At 42.3% G+C, this 21,851-nt stretch overlaps 1 protein-coding gene across 17 annotated transcripts; it reads left to right on the top strand.

Moving 5' to 3' along the window:
- The first annotated feature begins 455 nt into the window (after positions 1 to 455).
- Zmym5 (zinc finger MYM-type containing 5) lies at positions 456 to 21,805 on the top strand. 17 transcript variants are annotated; one of them, XM_085828677.1, is made up of 10 exons: positions 651 to 841; positions 1,588 to 1,643; positions 3,811 to 3,856; positions 6,388 to 6,498; positions 7,641 to 8,089; positions 8,265 to 8,355; positions 13,346 to 13,634; positions 14,719 to 14,881; positions 15,624 to 15,830; positions 17,899 to 21,805. In XM_085828677.1, exons 5-10 carry the CDS (start codon positions 7,685 to 7,687, stop codon positions 18,631 to 18,633), a joined length of 1,890 nt encoding a protein of 629 aa, XP_085684803.1. In that variant the 5' UTR covers positions 651 to 841; positions 1,588 to 1,643; positions 3,811 to 3,856; positions 6,388 to 6,498; positions 7,641 to 7,684; the 3' UTR covers positions 18,634 to 21,805. The 17 variants fall into 17 exon arrangements, with proteins under 17 accessions (XP_021037780.1, XP_021037777.1, XP_085684803.1 ...); XM_085828678.1 differs by lacking the exon at positions 1,588 to 1,643; XM_085828682.1 differs by lacking the exon at positions 6,388 to 6,498.
- The last annotated feature ends 46 nt before the right edge of the window (positions 21,806 to 21,851 follow it).

Genomic DNA, 21,851 nt, shown 5'->3' with positions numbered 1-21,851 from the left:
GCGACCGTCTGGAAGCCGAGACCCAGTGTCCTGATCCCGGGCCCACGGGAAGCCTCGACGAAGACCGCCCGCCCCCAGGGCCGAAGTGCGAGCCGAACTGCGGGCCGCGCCACTCGGGCTCCTGACCCGGGCGGACCCCGCGAGTGGGGGCGGGGCGGGGGCACGGAGGGAGGGAGGGAGGGAGGAAGGGAGGGAGGAAGGGAGGGAGGGAGGAAGGGAGGGAGGGAGGGAGGGCCGGCCCAGCCCGCGGCTGGCGGCGGGGGGGGGGGGGGGGGGGAGGGCCGGCAGGCCCGAGGGCGTGGCCCATATCTGACGGACAGCCGCCGTGACTACCTCACCGAGGAGGGTCCTGAAAGAAGGCCGACTGGGCCAATGGAACCTGCCCGAGGCATTCCGTGCCGCCCACGCCAGCAGCCAATGAGCGTGCGGAGGGCGGGGCCTCCCCGGGCCCCGCCGTGCGGCCGCCTCCTCTGCCTCCTCCTCACCAGCGCTAAAGCCGGGACTGGACCGAGCGGAGTTGTGCGTGTCGCCGAAGCGGGGTGGGCCGGGGGAGGGGAGGTTCGTTCCGCGGAGCCGCAGCCAGAACCGGGTGAGGCTTCTCCCCGCCGTCTTTCCTGTCGAGGGCCGCGGAGAGTGGGGGTGGCTGGGAGCAGCGCAGCCTCGGGAGGCGGAGGCGGGGGCGACTGGGGAGGCGGAGATGGGTGAGGGCAGCGTCGGGAGCCTCCCACCGAGCCGGGCTTAGCAGCCCGCGGCGGCCGGTGTCGCCGCCGCTGCGTCGGGGCCTGAGGGTGCGCTGGGGGCCGCGCTGATGTCCAGGGCGGCTTCGCGTGCGGCCCGAGGGGTGAGGGAGCGCGGGCGCGGCAGGGCTGGCTGGGTGAGGCGGTCGCCGGGGGCGGGGAGCGCGAGAGCCTCCGGGTGTGGACAGCGGCGGCCGGAGGTCGAAGAGTGTTTTCCTTTCTGTGCTGCGAGCTGGCGGGCGGGCGGGGGAAGGGCCCTTTGGCCCTCCCGCCCGTGGGCCGCACTCCCACCCTGTCCATCCAACCGAGACCCCAAGTTTTCCGTGTTAAGGGGCGTCCGCTTACGTCCCGCGGCGTTTTCTATCTCTCTCTTTTTTTTTTTGGTCGGTCTGTCGCATCTTTTAGTCTTATTTGGGCCAGTTTCTAATGGCTGACCTGGTGCCTGTCGCGGGCTACTGAGGAGTTAGGCCCTAATCAACTGCTTGCCTCAAATGAGACCCAATTGTTGAACCTCTCCCGCGTCGGATTGGTACTTGAGTGGTAACTACTTAGGAGAATACAAATCCCTTTCTAGCTTCCAGGACGCATTTACTCTTCGACTCAGCTGCGCGCTCTATTCATAATTCTGAAACTGGAAAGAACATATTGAGCTTGGCCTGCTGTCGTTTAGTTGATCTATTGTTTATTTGGAGAAGGTTGGTAGAATAGCTTGGGAATAACTTCACCTTGACTTATTTATTTCCTTTGGCGTTCAGGGTTTGGTGCTACCTCCAAGCTGTTGATGTTTACTCTGTGTGTGTGTGTTGGGTGTTTGTTTGTTTGTTTGTTTGTAAATTGCCTTTTATACTAGGATCTTCAAGCTACTCTGGTGAAGGATTTGACAGAAATAAGGAAAACATGTCCATTGTGAGTCATTTTGCATAGCTTTCCTGCTTAAAGCTACTAGGATAGACTGTTTTCTATTTTGTCGAAGTGAAGAGTTGCTGCCTGAGTGATTTCTGCTGAGAAAGCCAAGCCAGTGTGATCTGTAGTGTGTTAGTGGGTACTATTAACATGGCTGTCTTCTCAGAATCCTAAATAAGACTATGTTCTTAGTCATAAGTTGCTGTGCACTTAACATTTTTGTGTTCCTTTCTAGGAGATTTCTTTCTGCTCTTGTATTTTTAAACCACTAAGCAGTTATTTATTTTTGAAAAAGCTTGTTTGTTTGTTTAAAATGTTTTCACCAATGCTCTCTTCAGACACACCAGAAGAGGGCATCAGACCCCACTACAGATAGTTGGGAGCCACTATGTGGTTGCTGGGATTGACCTCAGACCTCTAGAAGAATAGTCAGTGCTCTTAACCAATGAGCCATCTCTTCAGCTCACACTAAACAGTTATTTAAAATAAAGACTAAATATTTTTTTAAATTACTGACATGTTTTAAGATGACAAATGAATTACAAGGGCTTTTTGTTTGTTTGTTTTTCAGTTTTAAAAAGATTATATGTTACACATACAGGTGTTTTGCTTCATGTATGTCTGTGTGCCACTTGGCTGCAGTGCTCAAGAAGTCCAGAAGAGGGGCTGGTGAGATGGCTCAGTGGGTAAGAGCACCCGACTGCTCTTCCGAAGGTCCAGAGTTCAAATCCCAGCAACCACATGGTGGCTCACAACCATCCGCAACGAGATCTGGCGCCCTCTTCTGGAGTGTCTGAAGACAGCTACAGTGTACTTACATATAATAAATAAATCTTAAAAAAAAAAAAAAAAAAAAAAAAAGAAGTCCAGAAGAAGGTAGTGGATCCATTAGAACTAGACAGCAAGTTATGAACTGCACTTAGGCGTATGGGGACTCAAACCCTGGTCCCTTGGAAGAACAGCTGATGCTCTTAACCACAGAGCCATCTCTCTAGCCCTGTGATTTCTTATATAGTAGTTTGTTGACATGCACTTCTTTTTTAATTTCTTTCTTTTTTTTTAAAGATTTATTTATATATTTTATATATGTGAATACACTGTCGTTATATTCAGACACACCAGAAGAGGGCACCAGATCTCATACAGATGGTTGTGAACCACTGTGTAGTCTCTGGGAATTAAACTTTGGACCTCTGGAAGAGCAGCCGGTGCTCTTAACTACTGAGCCATCTCTCCAGCCCCCAGACATGTATTTCTTACTTTTAAAAAATATTTAGAGAGAAAGTGCCTGCCTTCCTTCCTTCCATCCTTCCTGAGGAAACCAGAAGAAGGTGTTGGGTCCACTGGAGCTGGAGGTACATGTAGTTATGTTCTAAGATCAGCTGGGGTCTGGGATCAGAACTCTGGTCCTTTAGAAAAGCAGCAGATATCCTTAGCTGCTGAGACATCACTCCAGTCCACATCAGATGTACTGTTTTAAAGTTAGGGCAGTGTCAGACTGTAGAATTCTGTCTGCCTTTTAAGATTGGAGGTTGCACTGGGTGTGGGTGCATTTGCAGAGCAAGTTCCAGGACAGCCAGAGTTAAACAGCGAAACCCTGTCTTGGAAGAGAAATTGAAAAAGGCGAATGAGGGGCTGGAGCATGTTGAAGCACTTGGTACTCTTGTGAGGGACCTGGGCTTGAGTTCCTCCAGCACTTCCATGACAGCTTGCAATAGTCTCTAACTCCAATTCAGGGGACCTGATGCCTCTTCTGATTCCTCAGGCTTCCTACATGCTTATGATGCACATACATGTACTCAGGAGCACCCACAGAATTAAATAAGCAATTTGAAAAATATATACACTTTAAAACAGTGGTTCTCACCAGACTGTGGTAGCACACATTTTCAATCCCAGCACTTGGGAGACAGTAAATTTGAGGCCAGCCTGGTCTACAGAGCAAATTCCAGGACTACTATGCAGAGAGACCTGTATAGCGGGACTATCTTGGACCCACCAAAGATATAAATAACACAAGGGCTTATTAATATTTTAAAGCTCCATTCTTTTGCTGAGCAGGCTCCTGACTACTCTAACCTGACTACTCCTGGCATTATTTCCTGCTGTGTGGTCAGATCTACATCTTACACTCAACTCTGGTCTGTCTGTTTACTTGCATGTGTGCTAGGTGCCTGGAGGATCCACCTTGCGCTTCCTGCCCAACTATTGACCAGGTGAGGAAGATGGAGTATTTACAGAAGATGAGACCAGTGCTGGGCCGGCCATAGAATTAACAGTTCCCAGCTCCTTCCAGCACTTAGCTCTCTGCCAGTACAAAATGAATGACCGAATATACAGGGACATACCTTCACATAGTATACCCTAACAACACTGTCCCAAAAAATACAGCAACAACAACAAACAAAACCCACAGTGGTTCCAAACTTGCCTAATGCTTTGACCCTTTATCACAGCTCCTCATGTTGTGGTAACTCCTAACCATAAATTATTTTTGTGGCTACTTAATACTGTAATTTTGCTATTCTTAGGAGTTGGAAATATTTTTGAAGATAGAGATTTACCAAAGGTGTTTCAACCTATAGGTTGAGAACCCCTGCTTTAAAAGTTCAAAGCCAGAGGCTGCAGAGAGGGCTCAGCTAGTCTCTCCCTGTAGCCAAGAACACCCATACACAGTCAACACAAAAAAGAGCATGGCTATTTCTCTGTATAGTCCTGGCTGTCCTGGAACTTACTTTGTAGACCAGAGTGAGTTCAAACTCAAGAGATCGCCTGCCCGTGCCTCCTAAGTGCTGTATGCCAGATACTTTCTAGATTCCATCTCAGTTAAATCTGCTGGTTTCTTGTTGATCATAGTCAAGTTTTCAGACCCAGCTAACTGGGATCTACAGATTTTTTTTTTTTTTTAAGATTTATTTATTTATTATATGTAAGTACACTGTAGCTGTCTTCAGACGCACCAGAAGAGGGCATCAGATCTCATTACGGGTGGTTGTGAGCCACCATGTGGTTGCTGGGATTTGAACTTCGGACCTTTGGAAGAGCAGTCGGGTGCTCTTACCCACTGAGCCATCTCACCAGCCCGGATCTACAGATTTAATTATGCCACACAAATGATCCTGTTAGTCTTCGCTTCCTTCTGAGCATAAGCCATGCTTCTAGCTGCTGCATTTTTCTTCATACTCTTATATTTAATAGTCTGTCGTGAAGGGAAGCTAGGGCAGGAGCCTAAAGGCAGAAACTGCATCGGCCTGTCTTCTACAACCTAGAATAAATTGTCCCTGGTAGTACCACCCCCAGTGGGCTGGGCCCTTCTACCTTATTCATCAATCAAGGAATGCTCCACAGGCTTGCCTACAGGCTAGTCTGGTACTTTCTACATTGAGGTCCTCCTTCCCCTGGTGACTTTAGCTTGTGTCAAGTTGACAAAAAAGGAAACTAACCAGTGCAAATCTCTCTACCTTGGCTATTAAGCTTTTAATTTACACCAGCTCTTTTTGAGATACAATTTTTTAATGTTTACTAATGCTATGAGTTTTATTATTTGAAAAAATCTGCAAATAAAAACAACGTAACAAGGCTGGAGAGATGGTTCAGTGGTTGGGAGCACTGACTGCTCTTCTGAAGGTCCTGAGTTCAAATCCCAGTAACTACGTGGTGGCTCAAGACCATCTGTAATGAGATCTGATGCCCTTTTCTGGGGTGTCTGAAGACAGCTACAGCGTACTTACATGTAATAATAGATAAATCTTTTTTTTTTTCCAATTTTTTGTTAGGTATTTTCTTCATTTACATTTCAAATGCTATCCTGAAAGTTCCTCATACCCCCCCTCATGGATAAATCTTTTAAAAAATAAAAATAAACCACAACATAACAAACAGATCCAAGTTCTTTTTTTTTTATTTTTGCAGATTTACTTTTTATTTTTATTTTTGGTTTTTCAAGACAGGGTTTCTCTGTTTAGCCCTGGCTGTCCTGGAACTCACTTTTGCAGACTAGGCTGGCCTCGAACTCAGAAATCCGCCTGCCTCTACCTCCCAAGTGCTGGGATTAAAGGGGTGTGCCACTAAACCCGGCTTAAAGATTTATTTATTATTCTATGTAAATACACTGTAGCTGTCTTTAGACACACCAGAAGAGGGCATCATATCTCATTATGGATGGTTGTGAGCCACCATGTGATTCCTGGGATTTGAACTCCGGACCTTTGGAAGAGCAGTCAGTGCTCTTACCCACCAAGCCATTTCACCAGCCCTAGATCCAAGTTCTAAACGACTCATTGAAAATGACAATTGAATGAGATGAGGACGTGACTGCTCCAAGAAATGGTTGAGAAGGTTTTTATTGTAGGTGTGAGAGAGAGTACAGCTAAAAGTATCTGGAAGAGTCTATAGAGCAGGGAGAGAAAATAGACTGAACATGGGCAGCAGAATAGAATGGGCCATGGGGGTGAAAGGTAGGTAGCTAGAGAGGGTGCAGAAGAGAAAGGACCTAGAGGACACATGGCCAACATGGCAGGGCTGTCTGGGAGAATGGAAAAGTTAAGGGTAAGGGGCAGGGTGAGAAGAGCAGAGAGGAGCTACAGGTACTGAGTGAGCCTGGAAGTCAGCAGACATTTTTGTATGCTAGTAGGTACCACAGCCATTTGTCAAGAGTTTCATTTTGTACCTGACAATAATTGAGATGTAATTTAAATTTTTTTGTTTGTTTGTTTGGTTTGGTTTGGTTTTGACTTTTCGAGACAAGGTTTTTCTGTATAGCCTTGGTTGTGCTGGAATTTGTTTTATAGACCAAGCTGGTCTTGAACTCAGAGACATCTGAATTCAAGCTTCTATTTCTGGAGGCCTGGGATTAAAGGTATGTGCTACCACCACCAACAGGTTATTTTTGTTTTACGGTCTTTGCTTTTTTGTTGTTTTGAGACAAGGTCTCTTTATCTAGCTAGACCTAGCTGTACTGGAACTTGCTAAGTCAGTGGTTCCCAACCTTCTGATGCAATGACACTACCCATAAAATTATTTTGTTGCTACTTCATAACTATAGTTTTGCTACTCGTATAAATCATAATTTAAATAATTGATATGCAAGTCCAAAGGTGTCATGGACCTCAGATTGAGAACTACCATGCTAAGTAGACTCCAGACTGGCCTGGAACTCAGGAATTTTCATTTTTTGTTTGTTTGGGTTTTTTTGTATTTTTCCGAGACAGGGCTTCTCTGTGTACCCCTGGCTGTCCTGGAATTCACTTTGTAGACCAGGCTGGCCTCGAACTCAGAAATCTGCCTGCCTCTGCCTCCCGAGTGCTGGAATTAAAGGCGAGCGCCACCATGCCCAGCTTCTTTTTCTTTTTTTAACATTTCAAAATTTATTTAATTTTATTTTATGTACATTAGTGTTTTGACTGCAAAGATGTCTATGTGAAGGGTGTTGGATCCCTGGAACAGGAATTACAGATAGTTGTGAGCTGCCATGTGGGTGTTGGGAATTGAACCCAGGTCCTCTGGAAGAGCAGCCAATGCTCTTAACCACTGAGCCATCTTTCTAGCCCCCTCAAGTTTATTTGTTTAACTTGTGTGTCTGTGTGATTATGTGGGTACAAGTGTCTGTGGAGTTTAGAAGATGTTGGAGTCTCTGGAGGTGGAGTTGCAGGCAGCTGTGATTCTTCTGGTATGACTGCTAAAAACTGAATGGAGGTCTTATATGAATGAGACTAATAGATGCTCCCAACTGCCAAGCAATCTCTCCAGCCCAAATTTTGTTATTTTAAATTCAAAGAAAACTTAGGCTGTTTTTGTTGTGAGTAGAAAGCACAAAGTAAGAAGAATTGACCTTTTTAAGGACTATCAAATTGCATATTTTCTATCAAACTCCACAAAAAAAGTGGTTAACAGGAAAAACAGAATGAGAATCACATAAATAGTTAATTATCTATTATTATTTATAAATAAGTAAAAATATTAAAATTATTGTGAAATTAAAAATCCTCTTCTCTCTCAAAGATTCATCAGTGGGAAGACTAGTTGACTGTACATTGGACTTGGACATGGAAGCTCATCTCGAAGATATGGAATCATCTGGGGGTCCAACTAGTTCTTTAGCCGGTACATCTAGAAACACACATGTGGAAGATGATGATGTTGTATTTATTGAATCAGTACAGCCTCCAATTTGTGCTCCAGCAATACCTAATGAAAGAAACTTTGTATTTGCTTCCTCAAAACATGAAAATCCACAAGGAACTGATTCCACAATTTCCCTTTCTTGGAGAGATTTGACTTCTCAGAAGGGAAATCTATGTGAAACAATTGTAATTGATGATGAAGGGGACACAGACACAAATGGAGGGGAGGAGAAAAATCCTACCGACTTTATTGAATGGGGACCGAATGGAAATAAAAATAATACCAAAAATGTGGATTTCCCCATTGCCAGTCTATCAAGAAGCAAGGTAAATTCAGCAAGGGTTACTAATAGTATCATCTTTAGAAGCAGGTGTAAGCCCTAAAGGCTGGGTGAGAGAGGAATTTAATGATTGTACATCACCATAGAGTACCAACTTGGGAGATGTCACTAAAGGATTTAGTGTTAGTATACAAACATACGCCTCATCTTTAACTTCACAGACCAAGACTGCAGTAGGACCTTTTAATCCCGGTAGGATTGATGTCACAGATGTGTTTCAGAATGGAAGATTTGCAGTTCATCACAATCCTGGTAAGCATTAAGTTGTATTTGCCTCGTGTTCAGGTAAATGTAGCTGTCTCTGTGAGTCTGTACTCATGCTCCTAGAGACCAAAGCTATCTTCCTCTCTTGGTCACTACCTTATTTCTTATATTTTTGGTTGTGAGCCTAGCCATCTCTCCAGCCCACTACCCTGGAGCTCAGCAGTTCAGCCAGATTGGTTAGCTGGTAAACACCAGAGAACCTTTTATCTGTGTTTCTTTCTTTCTTTCTTTACCTTAACAAAATGTCTTTTAAGGGTCTCACTATGTAATCATGGCTGCTCTGAAACTCACTATATAGATCAGGCTGACCTTAGACTCTCAGAGATCCTCCTGCCTCTCTCCTGAGTTTAGGGATTAAATTTATGAGCTACCATTCCTGGCTTAACCTAAAAAAAATTTCAGATTGCAGTGTGTGTGTGTGTGTGTGTGTGTGTGTGTGTGTGTGTGTGTGTGTTTGCTTGCTACAGCTCATGTAGAAGCTAGGTCAGCTTGCAAGGATCAGTTCTCTACTATATAGGATCTAAGGATCCGACTTAGGTTGTCAGGTTGACTTCATGTGATTTTACCTAGTAAGGTATCTATCTCACTGACCTGCTTTTTGTTGGTTTTGTTTAGTTTCACTTGGGTACTGAAGCTCAGACTTAGGTCTTCATGCTTACACAGTCATGGGACAAGCCTTGTACTAGCTATGCCATCTCCTCAACTCCCATAGCTATGCTTTTTAGAATTCATATCTGATATATTCTGTATAAAATAAGTTACTGGCTTTCATATTAAGATAGAATGTATTACTCAATATAACTGTAAAGTTTATTTTGTATCTGTAATTTGGAGAGGGTGATTTTTATTTTGTTTTTAAAGAATTATTTTACATACATACATACATACATACACAAACACACACACACACACACTGTAGCTGTCTTCAGACACACCAGAAGAGGGCATCAGATCCCATTTCAGGTGATTGTGAGCCACCATGTGGTTGCTGGGACTTGAACTCAGGACCTTTGGAAGAGCAATCAGTGCTCCTAATCACTGAGCCATCTCTCCAACCCCCAGGTTTTTTTTTTTTTTTTTTTAATCTAAAGCTACTCACATCTTAGCTGTTTTAAGGGCTGGAGAAATGGCTCCTAGGCCTTTTCTAAAACTATACTATTTGAGGTTCAAGGGGCTGAGAGGAGACTAATTTAGGAGTTTAATTACTAGTGGTTTTTAGGGTGTTGACTTTTAAGGACTAAAAAGTAAATGACCTAATAACACAAAATGAGTCCTACCTGTAATGGTCCCTACCTGTAATCCTCGCACTGAGGAAGTGGCAGTAAGAGGGTCCCAGTTCATGGCATGCTGGTTACATGAGACTTTATGTCAGAAAAACTGAAGCAAAGGTCCAGGTATGATGTCACAGGCCTTCATCCCAGCACTAAGACAGAAGCAGCTGGATCTCTATTTAACCAGGTCAGCCAGAGCTACACAATGGGACCCTGTCCCCTCCAAAAGAAGAACCTATACAGATTGGTCTTGCCATCCTTGCTTTATTTTTGTTTTGCTTTATTAATATTTCTAGCTATGATATTCTATGATACTGATTCAAGGAACTAGGTAATTTCTAGTAATTTTAGTAACTAGGTAATTTCTATTTCTACTGAGACTATTTGGGAATAAGATAAAAACTAATAAAATATCCAGCTGGGAAGATAGCTGACAGGTGAAATGCTTGTTGCCTATACATGAGGGATAGAGTTCAGATTCCTTGACCCTACATAAAAGCTGGGTGGGTGTGCCAGCCTTGCAAATACTAGCACATGGGAGATGGCATCGTACAATCTCTGGAGCAAACTAGATAGCCAGACTAAGTGAATTAAGTTACAGGGAGAAATGAACACAAATTTGATAGTGGTTGTAGTACTTACTAAACTTTGGGTAATTTTCTAACCTCTAGTTCTTAATTTCTCTTAGGGATGTGTGTGTCTGTGTTTGTAGGGAGAGAATTTTATTTGTGTTTTTGAGATAGGGTCGCACTATGTAGCTCTGGCTGTCCTCGAACTTACTATGTGGGCTGCCTCAAACTGGCAGAGATCCTTATGCCACTGCTTCCCAAGTGCTGGGAAAGGACTGCACCCTCATTCATACCTAGCGTTTCTTGTATATATTATATGGAAAGAGCTGGGCTAAAATAAGATAGGCCTCAAAAAACTCGCTGCCTGCTGATCAGAGTATCAAGTTCTCAGCTGCTGTTCCAGCACCATGACTTTCTATTTCCTGCCATAAAAGTCATGGGAATCATCTGAAACTGTAAGCAAGTTCCTAATTAAATACTTTCTTGGTCATGATCTCTCTTCACAGCAATAGGACAGTGACTAAGACGGACACTTCTGGTCTTAAAATGTATCCTGAAGATGGGGTATGGGAAATTTTGTCTTAAAATTTCAATCTGAGTAGAAACACTAAAACTCTCCCAGTTGGTAAGTTAATTAACTTATTTAAAGACAGGACATCTATACTCCAGTCTGGCCTAGAACTCAGCTAGTCATCTTGTCTAAACAGCATTTGGGATTACAAGCATGTAGTAAGGGCTGGAGAGATGGCTCAGCAGCTAAGAGCACCAACTGCTCTTCCAGAGGTCCTGAGTTAAATTCCTAGCAACCACATGGTGGCTCACAACCATCTGTATGAGATCTGGTGCCCTCTTCTGGCGTGTCTGAAGATAGCTACAGTGTATTCCCATACATAAAATAAACAAAAAATAAATAAGTAGGGGCTGCAGAGATGGCTCAGCAGTTAAGAGCACTGACTGCTCTTTTGAAAGTCCTGAGTTCAAATCCCAACAACCACATGGTGGCTTACAACAATCCATAATGAGATCTGATGGTCTCTTATGGTGTATCTGAAGACAGCTACAGCGTACTTAGATATAATAATAAACAGATATTTAAAAAATAAACAAAAACAAATAGTTTTTTTTGGTTTGGTTTGGTTTTGGGTTTTGTTTTTTTGTTTTTTTGTGGTTTTCGAGACAGGGTTTCTCTGTATAGCCCTGACTGTCCTGGAACTCACTTTGTAGACCAGGCTGGCCTCGAACTCAGAAATCCACCTGCCTCTGCCTCCCAAGTGCTGGGATTAAAAGGCGTGTGCCACCATGCCCGGCAACAAATAGGTTTTTAAAAAAGCATGCAATAATATACCCAGCTGAACGTTTTTACTTAGGTATTTAAATAGTTGCATTGTAAAAATAGACACTTAAAAAAGAAAAGAAATCCCAGCACTTGGGAAGCAGAGACAGGTAGATTTCTGAGTTCAAGGCCAGCCTGGTCTACAGAATGAGTTCCAGGACAACCAGGGCTACACAGAGAAACCCTGTCTCAAAAAAAGAAAAAAGAAAAGAAAAGAAAAAAAAAAACAAAAACAAAAAGCTGGGCAGTGGTGGTGCACGCCTTTAATTTCAGCACTAGGAAGGCAGAGGCAGGTCGATTTCTGAGTCAAAGGCCAGCCTGGTCTACAGAGTGAGTTCCAGGGCAGCCAGGGCTACACAGAAACCCTGTCTCGAAAAACAACAACAACCACAAAAAGGAAAAAGAAAAGAAAAGACTAACCAAACAACAACTAAAAATAGACACACTTGTTTTATATATGTGCCAAACCTAAAGTGATTTTTCCCCCAGATAAATTACCATTTTAAGAGCTAGGCACATTGGTGCATGCCTTACTTTTAATCCTCACATGCAGGAGCTAGAGGCAGGCAGATCTCTTGGAGTTTGAGGGCAGCCAGGGCTATTACACAGAGAAACCATGTCTCAGAAACAAAACAAAACAAAAATAACCATTTTAAGCAATGTAATAATTTCTTAATTCTATACAAATATATTTCCCTTAAGTAGCAGTAAGTCTACATTGTAAACAAAACTATTTAGAGAGTTCAGGTTTATTTCTCTCATAGTATTAATATTGATAAATCTGATAAAGATTGTTATGTTTTATTCCTGCTGTAGCTTTAATCTGTTTGCTATATAGATTTAAATAATCAGAGAAAGTTTGATCCCAGACTATAACTTCTGCCTACTCTACAGTTGAATATGTATTTTCTTTATTCCTTACAATACTGGAGAATTAGGTATAATTTCAATTTATAAGAGAACAAAACTAGCAAGCCATAGGCCTGAGAACTTAGCTAAGTTGTAGAGCCCTGACCTAGCATATACATCTCCAGCACCACAGAGAGGCCACAAACTCACCACGTGCTGTACTTGCACCACAGTCTCCGGAGAGTTTCATACCTGAGGAGGATGAAAATGACTAGTGGCTTGCCATATTGCATAATCTTAGAAAACAGCATTTATTTTTTTTCCCTGATAAAAGAAAATATTCCTTAGAATTCTAAGTAGGTAGTTGTAGTGTGTGTGTGTGTATCTGTGTGTATCTGTGTATCTGTTACCTGAAAGAAGCAGCTTAAGGGAGGAGGGACATATTTTGGCTCATAGTTTTAGGACTACAATCTGGCAACCTGGAAATATGACAGGCAGCTCCAAAGCTTGAGGAACCAGTGGCAGCTGCCTGAAACCTTTGCTTTTAGAGATAGTCTTGCTACAGTAGACCAAGCTGGCCTCAAAGTTGTAGTCATTCTCCTGTCCTTTTTTACATCATACTTTGATTATAGGTTGTGCCACCATGCAGGATAGCACTCTTCTTACAGGAGAGACCTGGGGCTTCAACCAAGCTAGTGCTGTAACTTAAGCCCTTCCCTAAATCCCTCTCTCCACCAGGTAGGCCCTGTGTCCACCAACTGGAAACCAATTGTTGAAAAATGAACTCCTGGGAAACTTTATACCCAGTGGAATAGTAGGAAGGATACTGGACTGATTGTCAAAGTTGTTTTGCCTTAACCACGTGCTATGAGTCTCTTAAACACTTAAATCCAAAGGTTGCTAATATGTATTTGTATTTATTTCCATTTCTTTTTCTTACTCATTTTGTTTTTAAGATTCTTGTATCTCCCAGTCAGCATCATTTCCTCGTAACCAGAAACAACAAAAGGTGGATTCTTTATCACCAGTGGCCTCACTTCCTAAACAGAATTTCCAGCCCTCGAACCAACAACTTCTTACTAAACCTGCTAATACAATTATTTGTGAAAACTGCAAAAATCCTTTACAGAAGGGGCAGACAGCTTACCAACGAAAAGGATCAGCTCACCTCTTTTGTTCAACCACCTGCCTTTCTTCTTTCTCCCATAAGCGTACTCGAAAGACACGGAATGTAATGTGTAAAAAGTAAGCAGACCTTAACATTTCTCCATGTGGCTTAGTGCTCAGTGTACATGAATACTGTGGACATAATTGTAAGCTAGACTTGTGGTAGGTGTGTCAGATGTCTTCACTTTTATTGAGATTGGGCTATTTTAGAACTGGAATCTCATCTACACTATAATTTTAAAAGAGAATGTATATTGGTACAGAAGTATAGTACCCTTCTCTCAGCTGCTACATTTACCTTTTCTGTTCTACATCTTACATGTTAGTTCTGGCAGCCTACCAGTTCAGTCAATGCCTTTTCCATTTGGGCCATCTTCCCAAGCCCACTATTAACATTTTTTAAGATTTATTTTATGGGATTGGAGAGTTGGTACAGTGTTTTAGAGTGCCAGCTGCTCTTCTAGAGGACCTTGGTTTGATTTTCAATATCTAGGTTAATTGTAGTTAGCTCTAGTCTCTGGAAATCCAACACTCTCTTCTAGCCCTTATGGGCATTGCATCCTTGTGGTACACAGATGTACACACAGGTAAAATAACCATACACATAAAATAAAAATAAAGGAGAAAATTTTAAGTCCAGTGTGTTGTGTTTTACAAGACTCAGAGACGTTGCATCACCCACTGGCTGGAGTTAAACGGTAATACTGAGCGGCCTGATGTAGACGAGGCCTCAAACTCCAGTTCTTTATAAAGAGCCAAACGTATATCAGTAAACCATCCGTTTAGCACCATTGGTTTTGTTTTTTCCTACCAGTGTTTTTCTTAAAGATTTATTTATCTGAATGATGTTTTGCCTGTGTTTATATAAGTACACTATGTAGGCCTGATGCCCTCAGAGGCCAGAAATCACTGGATTCCCTGGAGCTGGAGTTATGGACAGTTGTAAGCCACTATGTGGGTGCTAAGGACTGAGCCTGGGTCCTCTACAAGAACATTAACTGCTGGGCCATCTCTCCAGTCCTGAGTGCTAAGGAACATTGATGTTAGAAGAGTTTCCATTTGAATTCTCTTCTTTATCACTTAGGAAGTAGTGGAAGTAAAGTTGAAAGTGGATTTTAAAATACAGTGATCTTCAGATGTTTCTTTCTCCTTTGTGTTTCAGAGATTCTCCTGTGAGAACCACAACTATTGTTCCTCCAGTGGAGTCAAGCAAGTCCTTACAAGGATTTTATAATGCATCGCTATCTCCCTATGAAAACTGCCAGAGTCTTAGGAAAGAAGTTTTTACTAAGTCAAGATGTATAATCTGTAATAAATTAGGAGAGGTCTGCTCTTCATACTGTTACTATTTAGACTCATAGAAATGTTAATTTTTAAGTGCTAGTGTAAGCTCTGCCATCTATCCAATGTCCATATCCTAAAAGTCAGATTGGAAACTTTAAAAGTTTTACTTCTGAGTGGTGGTGAACACCTTTAATTCCAACATTTAGGAGGTAGAGGCAGTCAGATCTCTGTAAATTTGAGGCCAGCCAGTCTATACATAGCGAGTTCCAGGACAGACAATAAATACTATATACTAAACAGATACACCCACACACACACACAATTCTCATAGTGACTGTTTCTTTGGAATTAGTTGTAGCCGGGCAGTGGTGGCGCACGCCTTTAATCCCAGCACTCGGGAGGCAGAGGCAGGCAGATTTCTGAGTTCGAGGACAGCCTGGTCTACAAAGTGAGTTCCAGGACAGCCAGGGCTACACAGAAAAAACCTGTCTCGAAAAACAAAACAAAAAAAAAGAATTAGTTGTGATAATTCAGTAGTTTCAGGATAATGGAGAAAGCAATATATCCTACAGGAGTGTGTGGAACAAATGGTTTGATAAATTTTCAAGAGGAGTAACCATACATTCAAGCAGTCCTATGTTTTATTTACATTGCCCCTGGTAGCTAAATCGGATGATAATGATTCCCTTCATCCGCCTCCCAAATACTAATATGGGAAAAGTCTAAATACTATAGGGCAATAAATTGTAAAATACTGTCTTAAGAAATTTTGTTTTCTTTTAGGTTCGCCATGAAATCAGTGTTAACAGTTTAACACATAAACTGTGCAGTAATAATTGCTTTAATGAATACAGATTGATGAATGGTCTAGTAATGAACTGCTGTGAACAGTGTAGCAAGTATTTGCCCAAGAGTACTGGGCACAGCATTCTGATAACAGGTCAGCAAAAGAGGTTCTGCTGCCAGAATTGTGCTGACGAATATAAAGAGGTAATTCTTTGTTTTGTTTTGTAATGTATTTTATGTACATGGGTGTTTTACCTGCATGTTTGTCTGTGCACTACATGCATCCTTAATGCTCTCAGAGTCCACAAAAGGATGTTGAATCCCTTGGAACTGTAGTTATAGACAGATGTGAGCCAGCATGTAAGTACCTAGCGATCAAGCCCAGATCCTCTGGAAGAACAGCCAGTTCTCTCAGCTCTCTTAACTGCTGACATAATTTCTCCAGCCTCTAATTTTGCCTCTGTCTGTCTGTCTGTCTATCTGTCTATCTAAAATCTCTATCTCTCTCTCTCTCTCTGTTTCTTTCTTTGTGTGTCTGTGTGAGTGCAATTGGTTGTGTGTGAGGGTTAGAGGACAACCTGAGATGTCTGTGCTTGCCTGCTACCTTGTTTGAGACAAGATCCCTGGAATGCACCAAGCTACCTGACCTTCCAGCTCCTGGTGATTCTCTTGTGTGGCTGTTCCCCATCGTGTTGCAGGAGCACTCAGATTTAGATGTATACCACTGCACCAGGCTTTCACATTTTGATACCAGGGATGATGGTGTATGCCTTTAATCCTAGCACGAGGGTGGTCAAAGCAGGTAAAAATCTCTGTGAGATCAAGGCTACCTGATTCTACCTAGAAAGTTAGATCAGCCAAGGCTGCAAAGCAAGACCTAATGTCATACAGATCTGACTAAATATCAATTTTTTTCTTTAGCAATTTCACACATATATATAATGCATATGTAGTTTTGTTTTGTTTTGTTTTCTGAGACAGGGTTTCTCTGTGTAGTCCTGGCTGTCCTGGAACTCTGTAGACTAGGCTGTCCTCGAACTCAGAAATCCCCCTGCCTCTGCCTCCCAAGTGCTGGGATTAAAGGCGTGCACCACCACTGCTCAGCCATATATTTTCTTTTTATTATGCTCATTCCTTGCCCTTATTTCTACTTTGTCAACTTTCCCTGCCCTTCCATATCCCTTCTTTATGTTCATGTTTGTTTTATTACTTACTTGTCTGTTGTTGTGATAAAATATTATGACTAAGGCAATTTATAAAAGAAAGGGTTTATTTGGGGTTCCCTATTCCAGAGTGTGAGGTGGAAGCAGCTGTATCAGTAGGCAAGGAAATGGTAGGAATATTGAAACCTCAAAGCCTTTTTAGAGATCTCATTCAAACTGCCACACTGTCTTTTATTTGTTTTGTAATGAACTAAGTTTAACTAGGGCTGCCTTTGTAACCATGTGTTTGGCCTAGGACACCTAATGTCATTCTAAAACTAAACATGCTCAAGAGTGCGTGCATTCATATACTTATGTGCACATGTGCATGTCCCATACATAAACACATGTATAAAATTAATAGCCGGGCGTGGTGGCGCACGCCTTTAGTCCCAGCACTCGGGAGGCGGAGGCAGGCGGATTTCTGAGTTCGAGGCCAGCTTGGTCTACAGAGTAAGTTCCAGGATAGCCAGGGCTACACAGAAAAACCCTGTCTTTGGGGGGGGGGGGGGGAGAGGTAAATAGCTGGGCATGGCAGTGTACTTGTTTATTCACACCAGAGGCAAGCAGATCAGGCCAGCCTAATCCTACATAGTGGGATTCAGGACTGTTGGGAGTACATAGTGACACCCTGCCTTGAAAAGAGTTTTTGTTTGTGTTTGTTTTAGAAACTAGGGAACTCACAGGTAGTCAGGAACTCACATCCGCCTGCCTCTGCCGCCCAAGAACTGGGATTAAAGGTGTGTGCTACAGCTTTCTGCTTCACTGAGATTCCTTCTTCTCAGATAACTTCAGCTTGTGTTAAATTGACATGAGTCAACATGTTACAGTCCCACCAAGCCCTTAGTAATGTTCTAATTTTGCCTGAGTCACATCATGTTTTCATTTGTCACTGTCTCTCAGTTGTAGCCATCCTGATTAGGAGTGTTTCGCTGCATGTGTATACGTACACCAAGTGCATGCCGTGGGATGCTTTATGTCTTTGATGGCTAATAGTGAACTGTTGCCTACTCTTATGTCTTTATTTCAACTTTTAAAATGCCAATAAATTATAATGTATTTCCTTATAGATAATGGAAGCAAAATCAAAACTACTGCTTTTACAAAATAGAAAAAGGAATGCTATCAGAGAAGAAAATGAAAAACAATTACGTGAATCAGCAGGTGCACTTTCAGGAAACACAGGAGACATACCCGAAAAAAAGGAAAAGACTTCAGAGATAATAAAAGTCGCAGCAGACTGTAGCCTAGATACATCATCAAAGGAACAAAATGTGAATTTACCTTGTTCTGTAGCAGTAATATCTGATACATTTAAAGAGCAACTAGGAGACAAAAATTCAGAGGAATTGGATATGTCCATTTTACCTTCTTTGGATCCAGGTTCATGGCCCCGAGTTTTGAATATGAAACAACGTGAATTTCTTGTCAAAAACAATCCACCTCAAATAAGAAATTTTAATTTTCCAAAAGACAGTGCAGGCAAGAAGTTTTCTGAAACGTATTATTCCCGAGTTCTTCCAAATGGTGAAAAGGGCACCAGACCCTGGCTGCTCTACTCAGCCTCAAAGGACTCTGTGTTTTGCCTGTATTGCAGACTCTTTGGGGAAGGAAAAAATCAACTGAGAAATGAGAATGGGTGCAAAGATTGGCATCATCTGTCATATCTTCTTAGTAACCATGACGAAAGTGAAATACACATTAACAATAGTGTTAAGTATTCAAAATTAAAGTCTGACTTGGAAAATAAAACCAATGAAGCTACAGAAGGTGGGGAAAATTGTGTGCAACTATTGTACACATGATGTCCTGTCTGCTCTACATATGACAGTGTCTGCAGTACCCAGACACTGTTATAAGAAGTTTTGTACCATACACTGTGTAAGAGGAACTTACAGGAGTTCATTAGCAATATGTCTAATAGCAAACAAATAGTAAAAAATGTTCCTGTTCTAAACCTAAAAGCAATTTTCGAGAGTGTAGTCATTGCAGACTTTAGCAAAGGCAGTTTGAGCTTTGTCACTGTTAGGGTTCTCACCTTGTAAAATGTTGTTGGAGGACTTGCACTTAATGGCCTAAGAGCAAGAGGTGGCAAGATGCATCTGTAACAAGCTAAAGAAAATGTATTCAGACCACATGGTGGCGGTGTGCACCTTTAATCTCAGCACTCAAACACACAGTTGGATATCTGTGAGCTCTAGGCCAGCCTGGTCTACAGACCAAGTTCCAGGAGAGCCAAGGTACACACAAACCCTGTCTTGAAAAACCAAAAAGAAGGAAAGAAAGAAAGAAGAAAATGCATTCAAACAGCTTAAGAAGCAATAGCTGTTTGTTATTAAACCAAATTGAGTTTTATTTCTTTAAAACATGTTTTTATTTGTGTAAAACAGTTATTTGTTGTGGTAAATAGAAGTAATTTGTGTTTTATTGATTTTATATTTCTGTTTTCAACTTAATGTGTGAATGTTTTAGTTTTGTTATGAGAATTATAAAGAATATATAGCTATTAGTATAAATATAAAAATTAAAATGTGGTATGTATATGTGTGTATACATATATATGTATGTATATATAGTTAACTTTTCAGTGTTGTTAATTTCTTGTGAAAGTATACTCCATGTGTGAAATTTGAGAAACTATGAATCTAAAAAAATTTTCTTTAGCCTTGATTTATTTTTGTTTTCTTGTGTAAAAGCCCTTACTTATATGGAACTGAGAATGGTGGCACTCAGGAGGCAGAGGCAGGTGGATCTCTGAATTCAAAGCCAGCCTGGTGTACAGAGCAAGTTTCAGGACAACTGGGGCTACATATCTCAAAAAACAAAGAAAAAACTTGTGGTAGCTACAACTGGAGCTTGGGTCTTCTGGATGAAGATTCTCTTGTGGGTTTTCACAAGGTTGTCAGTGAATTCCTGGAAAGGAGACTTAGTGATGACAGTCTCTTTCCAGAGGCTAGGGGCCAAGTAGCTGTAGGTGTTAGGGTGGCCTCAACATAATTGCCAAGGGTGGCAGGGCAACCCCTGACTGATGGTAACAGTAATCAGTACTGGCTGGCCACCAGCAATAGCTTCTTGGGCACAGAAGCAGGCACAATTCAAGTGTCCGTGGGGACAGGGAAGAGATGTACCAACACAGAGGCACAGTCGCCTATTACCTTGCATAGAACTGTGGCACTTGTCTTGTTTCTCCAATAGCCTCTCCACACTTGGGAGAGTGCAAAGCTTGGCTGAGATGATGGTGGCCTTTTGGATGGCAGTGGCTACCTCCTTAGAGCACCTAACACCAAGACCAATGTGACCATTGTAGTCCCCAAAAACCTTTACCTGGACCGATGCTCAGCCCTCCTCTGCTCCTGCACTGGCATGGTCTTTAGAGCCTCATCCTTAAGGAAAAAGTCAACTTCAGACTCCCTAATGGGCAGGGAGAACAAACAGGTAGGTCTCTTCCAGGGACTTGGTCTTCATGTCCTTGACCAGGTAGTCCAGCTTGTCCCTGTCCTACCTCCAAGAGCACCACAGCCATGACCACTACTACAACTCCCTGGGCCTCCAAGTGCTTGAGCTATACCAGCTTCATTGGTCATTTGACATTTTCCTAAAGAAGAAGCAAATTTTCTGATGGCCATCTATGGTCCTGATCATGCATTTGATAGTTTTTGGGGTTTGTTTGTTTTTGTTTCTGATTTCTGATGTTAATTTTATCATCTGTTGAATTCTTAGGGATACGTGAGCTTTTTTTTTCCTCTTTAGGGCTTTTCTTGCAAAACAGTATCATTAACAATGGCCTGAGAAGATGCTTCCTTCTGCATGGGAGCACTTGACGCTCAGTCATGTTGCTCTGTGACAGTATTTTCTAAAATACCCACTAAAACCATTCTCGGTACATGAGACCTTTCCAGGGAGAGGATGTAGTTTGATTAGTAGAATGCTTGCCTAGCACACAATAAACTGGGTTTGATCTGCATTGGCCATGTAGCAGCAGGCCTATCATCATAGCACTCGGGTGGTAGACACAAACAGCAGGTGTGAAGCCATCCTTGGATTTATGAATCCCTGTCGCCAAAAGAAAGTTGCTTTTAATCATTTAGGCTTGGATCTAAGTGAGTCATGGTGGCTGTCAACTGTAATCTCAGCACTTGGGAAGGTAATGGGGGGTGGGGGATTGTTCATAATTCAAGGCTAAACCTGGGATACATAATGAGTTCTAGGCCAGCCTGAGCTATAATTGCTATTCTTTTAGAGAAACTGGCTGATTTTAACGTAAATACAGCTTTGTGATGGCTTCAAAATGTCACTACATGCAGAGGTCTACAAGGCTACTTTAGAAAATATAACACTTTATAGTTTTATGTGTAGGAGTGTTTTGCCTGTATGTATGTTAAATGTACCATGTGTGTACCTGGTGCCTGCAGAGGCTAGAAGAGGGAGGTACACCTGGAACTGAAGTTATAGATGTTTGTTAGCTACCGTTTGAGTGCTAGGAACCAAGCCCAGATTCTAAGGGTCTTAAAGGTTCTCCTTGCTGTCTTGATTTGTAGTGTGCTGAGAACATCGGTGTGGAAATAGCATCGTTCTGCTGTTGGAGTGATCCTCTCCACTATCCACATACTTATTGTTGAAATACTTCTCAGGACAGGGTTGCTCTGTGACTTGAATACAAAAGTATGCAGCTTGCCGGGCCTTGTGGCGCACGCCTTTAATCCCAGCACTTGGGAGGCAGAGGCAAGCGGATTTCTGAGTTCGAGGCCAGCCTGGTCATCAGAGTGAGTTCCAGGACAACCAGGGCTACACAGAGAAACCCTGTCTTGAAAAAAGAAAAATTATATAGCTTGATATACTCCGTTTCTGACTGGCATTCAGACAAAGGTGATAGAAAATCTGATCCAATTGTGGTGGTCTGCCTCCTGGGAATCAGTATCGTGTATACCAATTTCAACTGGAAATAAAAACTGGGTCCAAGTCCCTTTTTTGCTGATATTCTTTGGTGAAAATGAGATTTATTAATTTTGTTTCTCCCTGCTTC

This window comes from Mus caroli, unplaced genomic scaffold (genome assembly GCF_978045245.1).
Source record: "Mus caroli unplaced genomic scaffold, Mus_caroli_1 scaffold_12, whole genome shotgun sequence".
NCBI classification, from domain to species: Eukaryota; Metazoa; Chordata; class Mammalia; order Rodentia; family Muridae; genus Mus; species Mus caroli.
The sequence above is the reverse complement of the archived record's forward strand: the minus strand, read 5'-3'. Positions and strand labels throughout refer to the sequence as shown.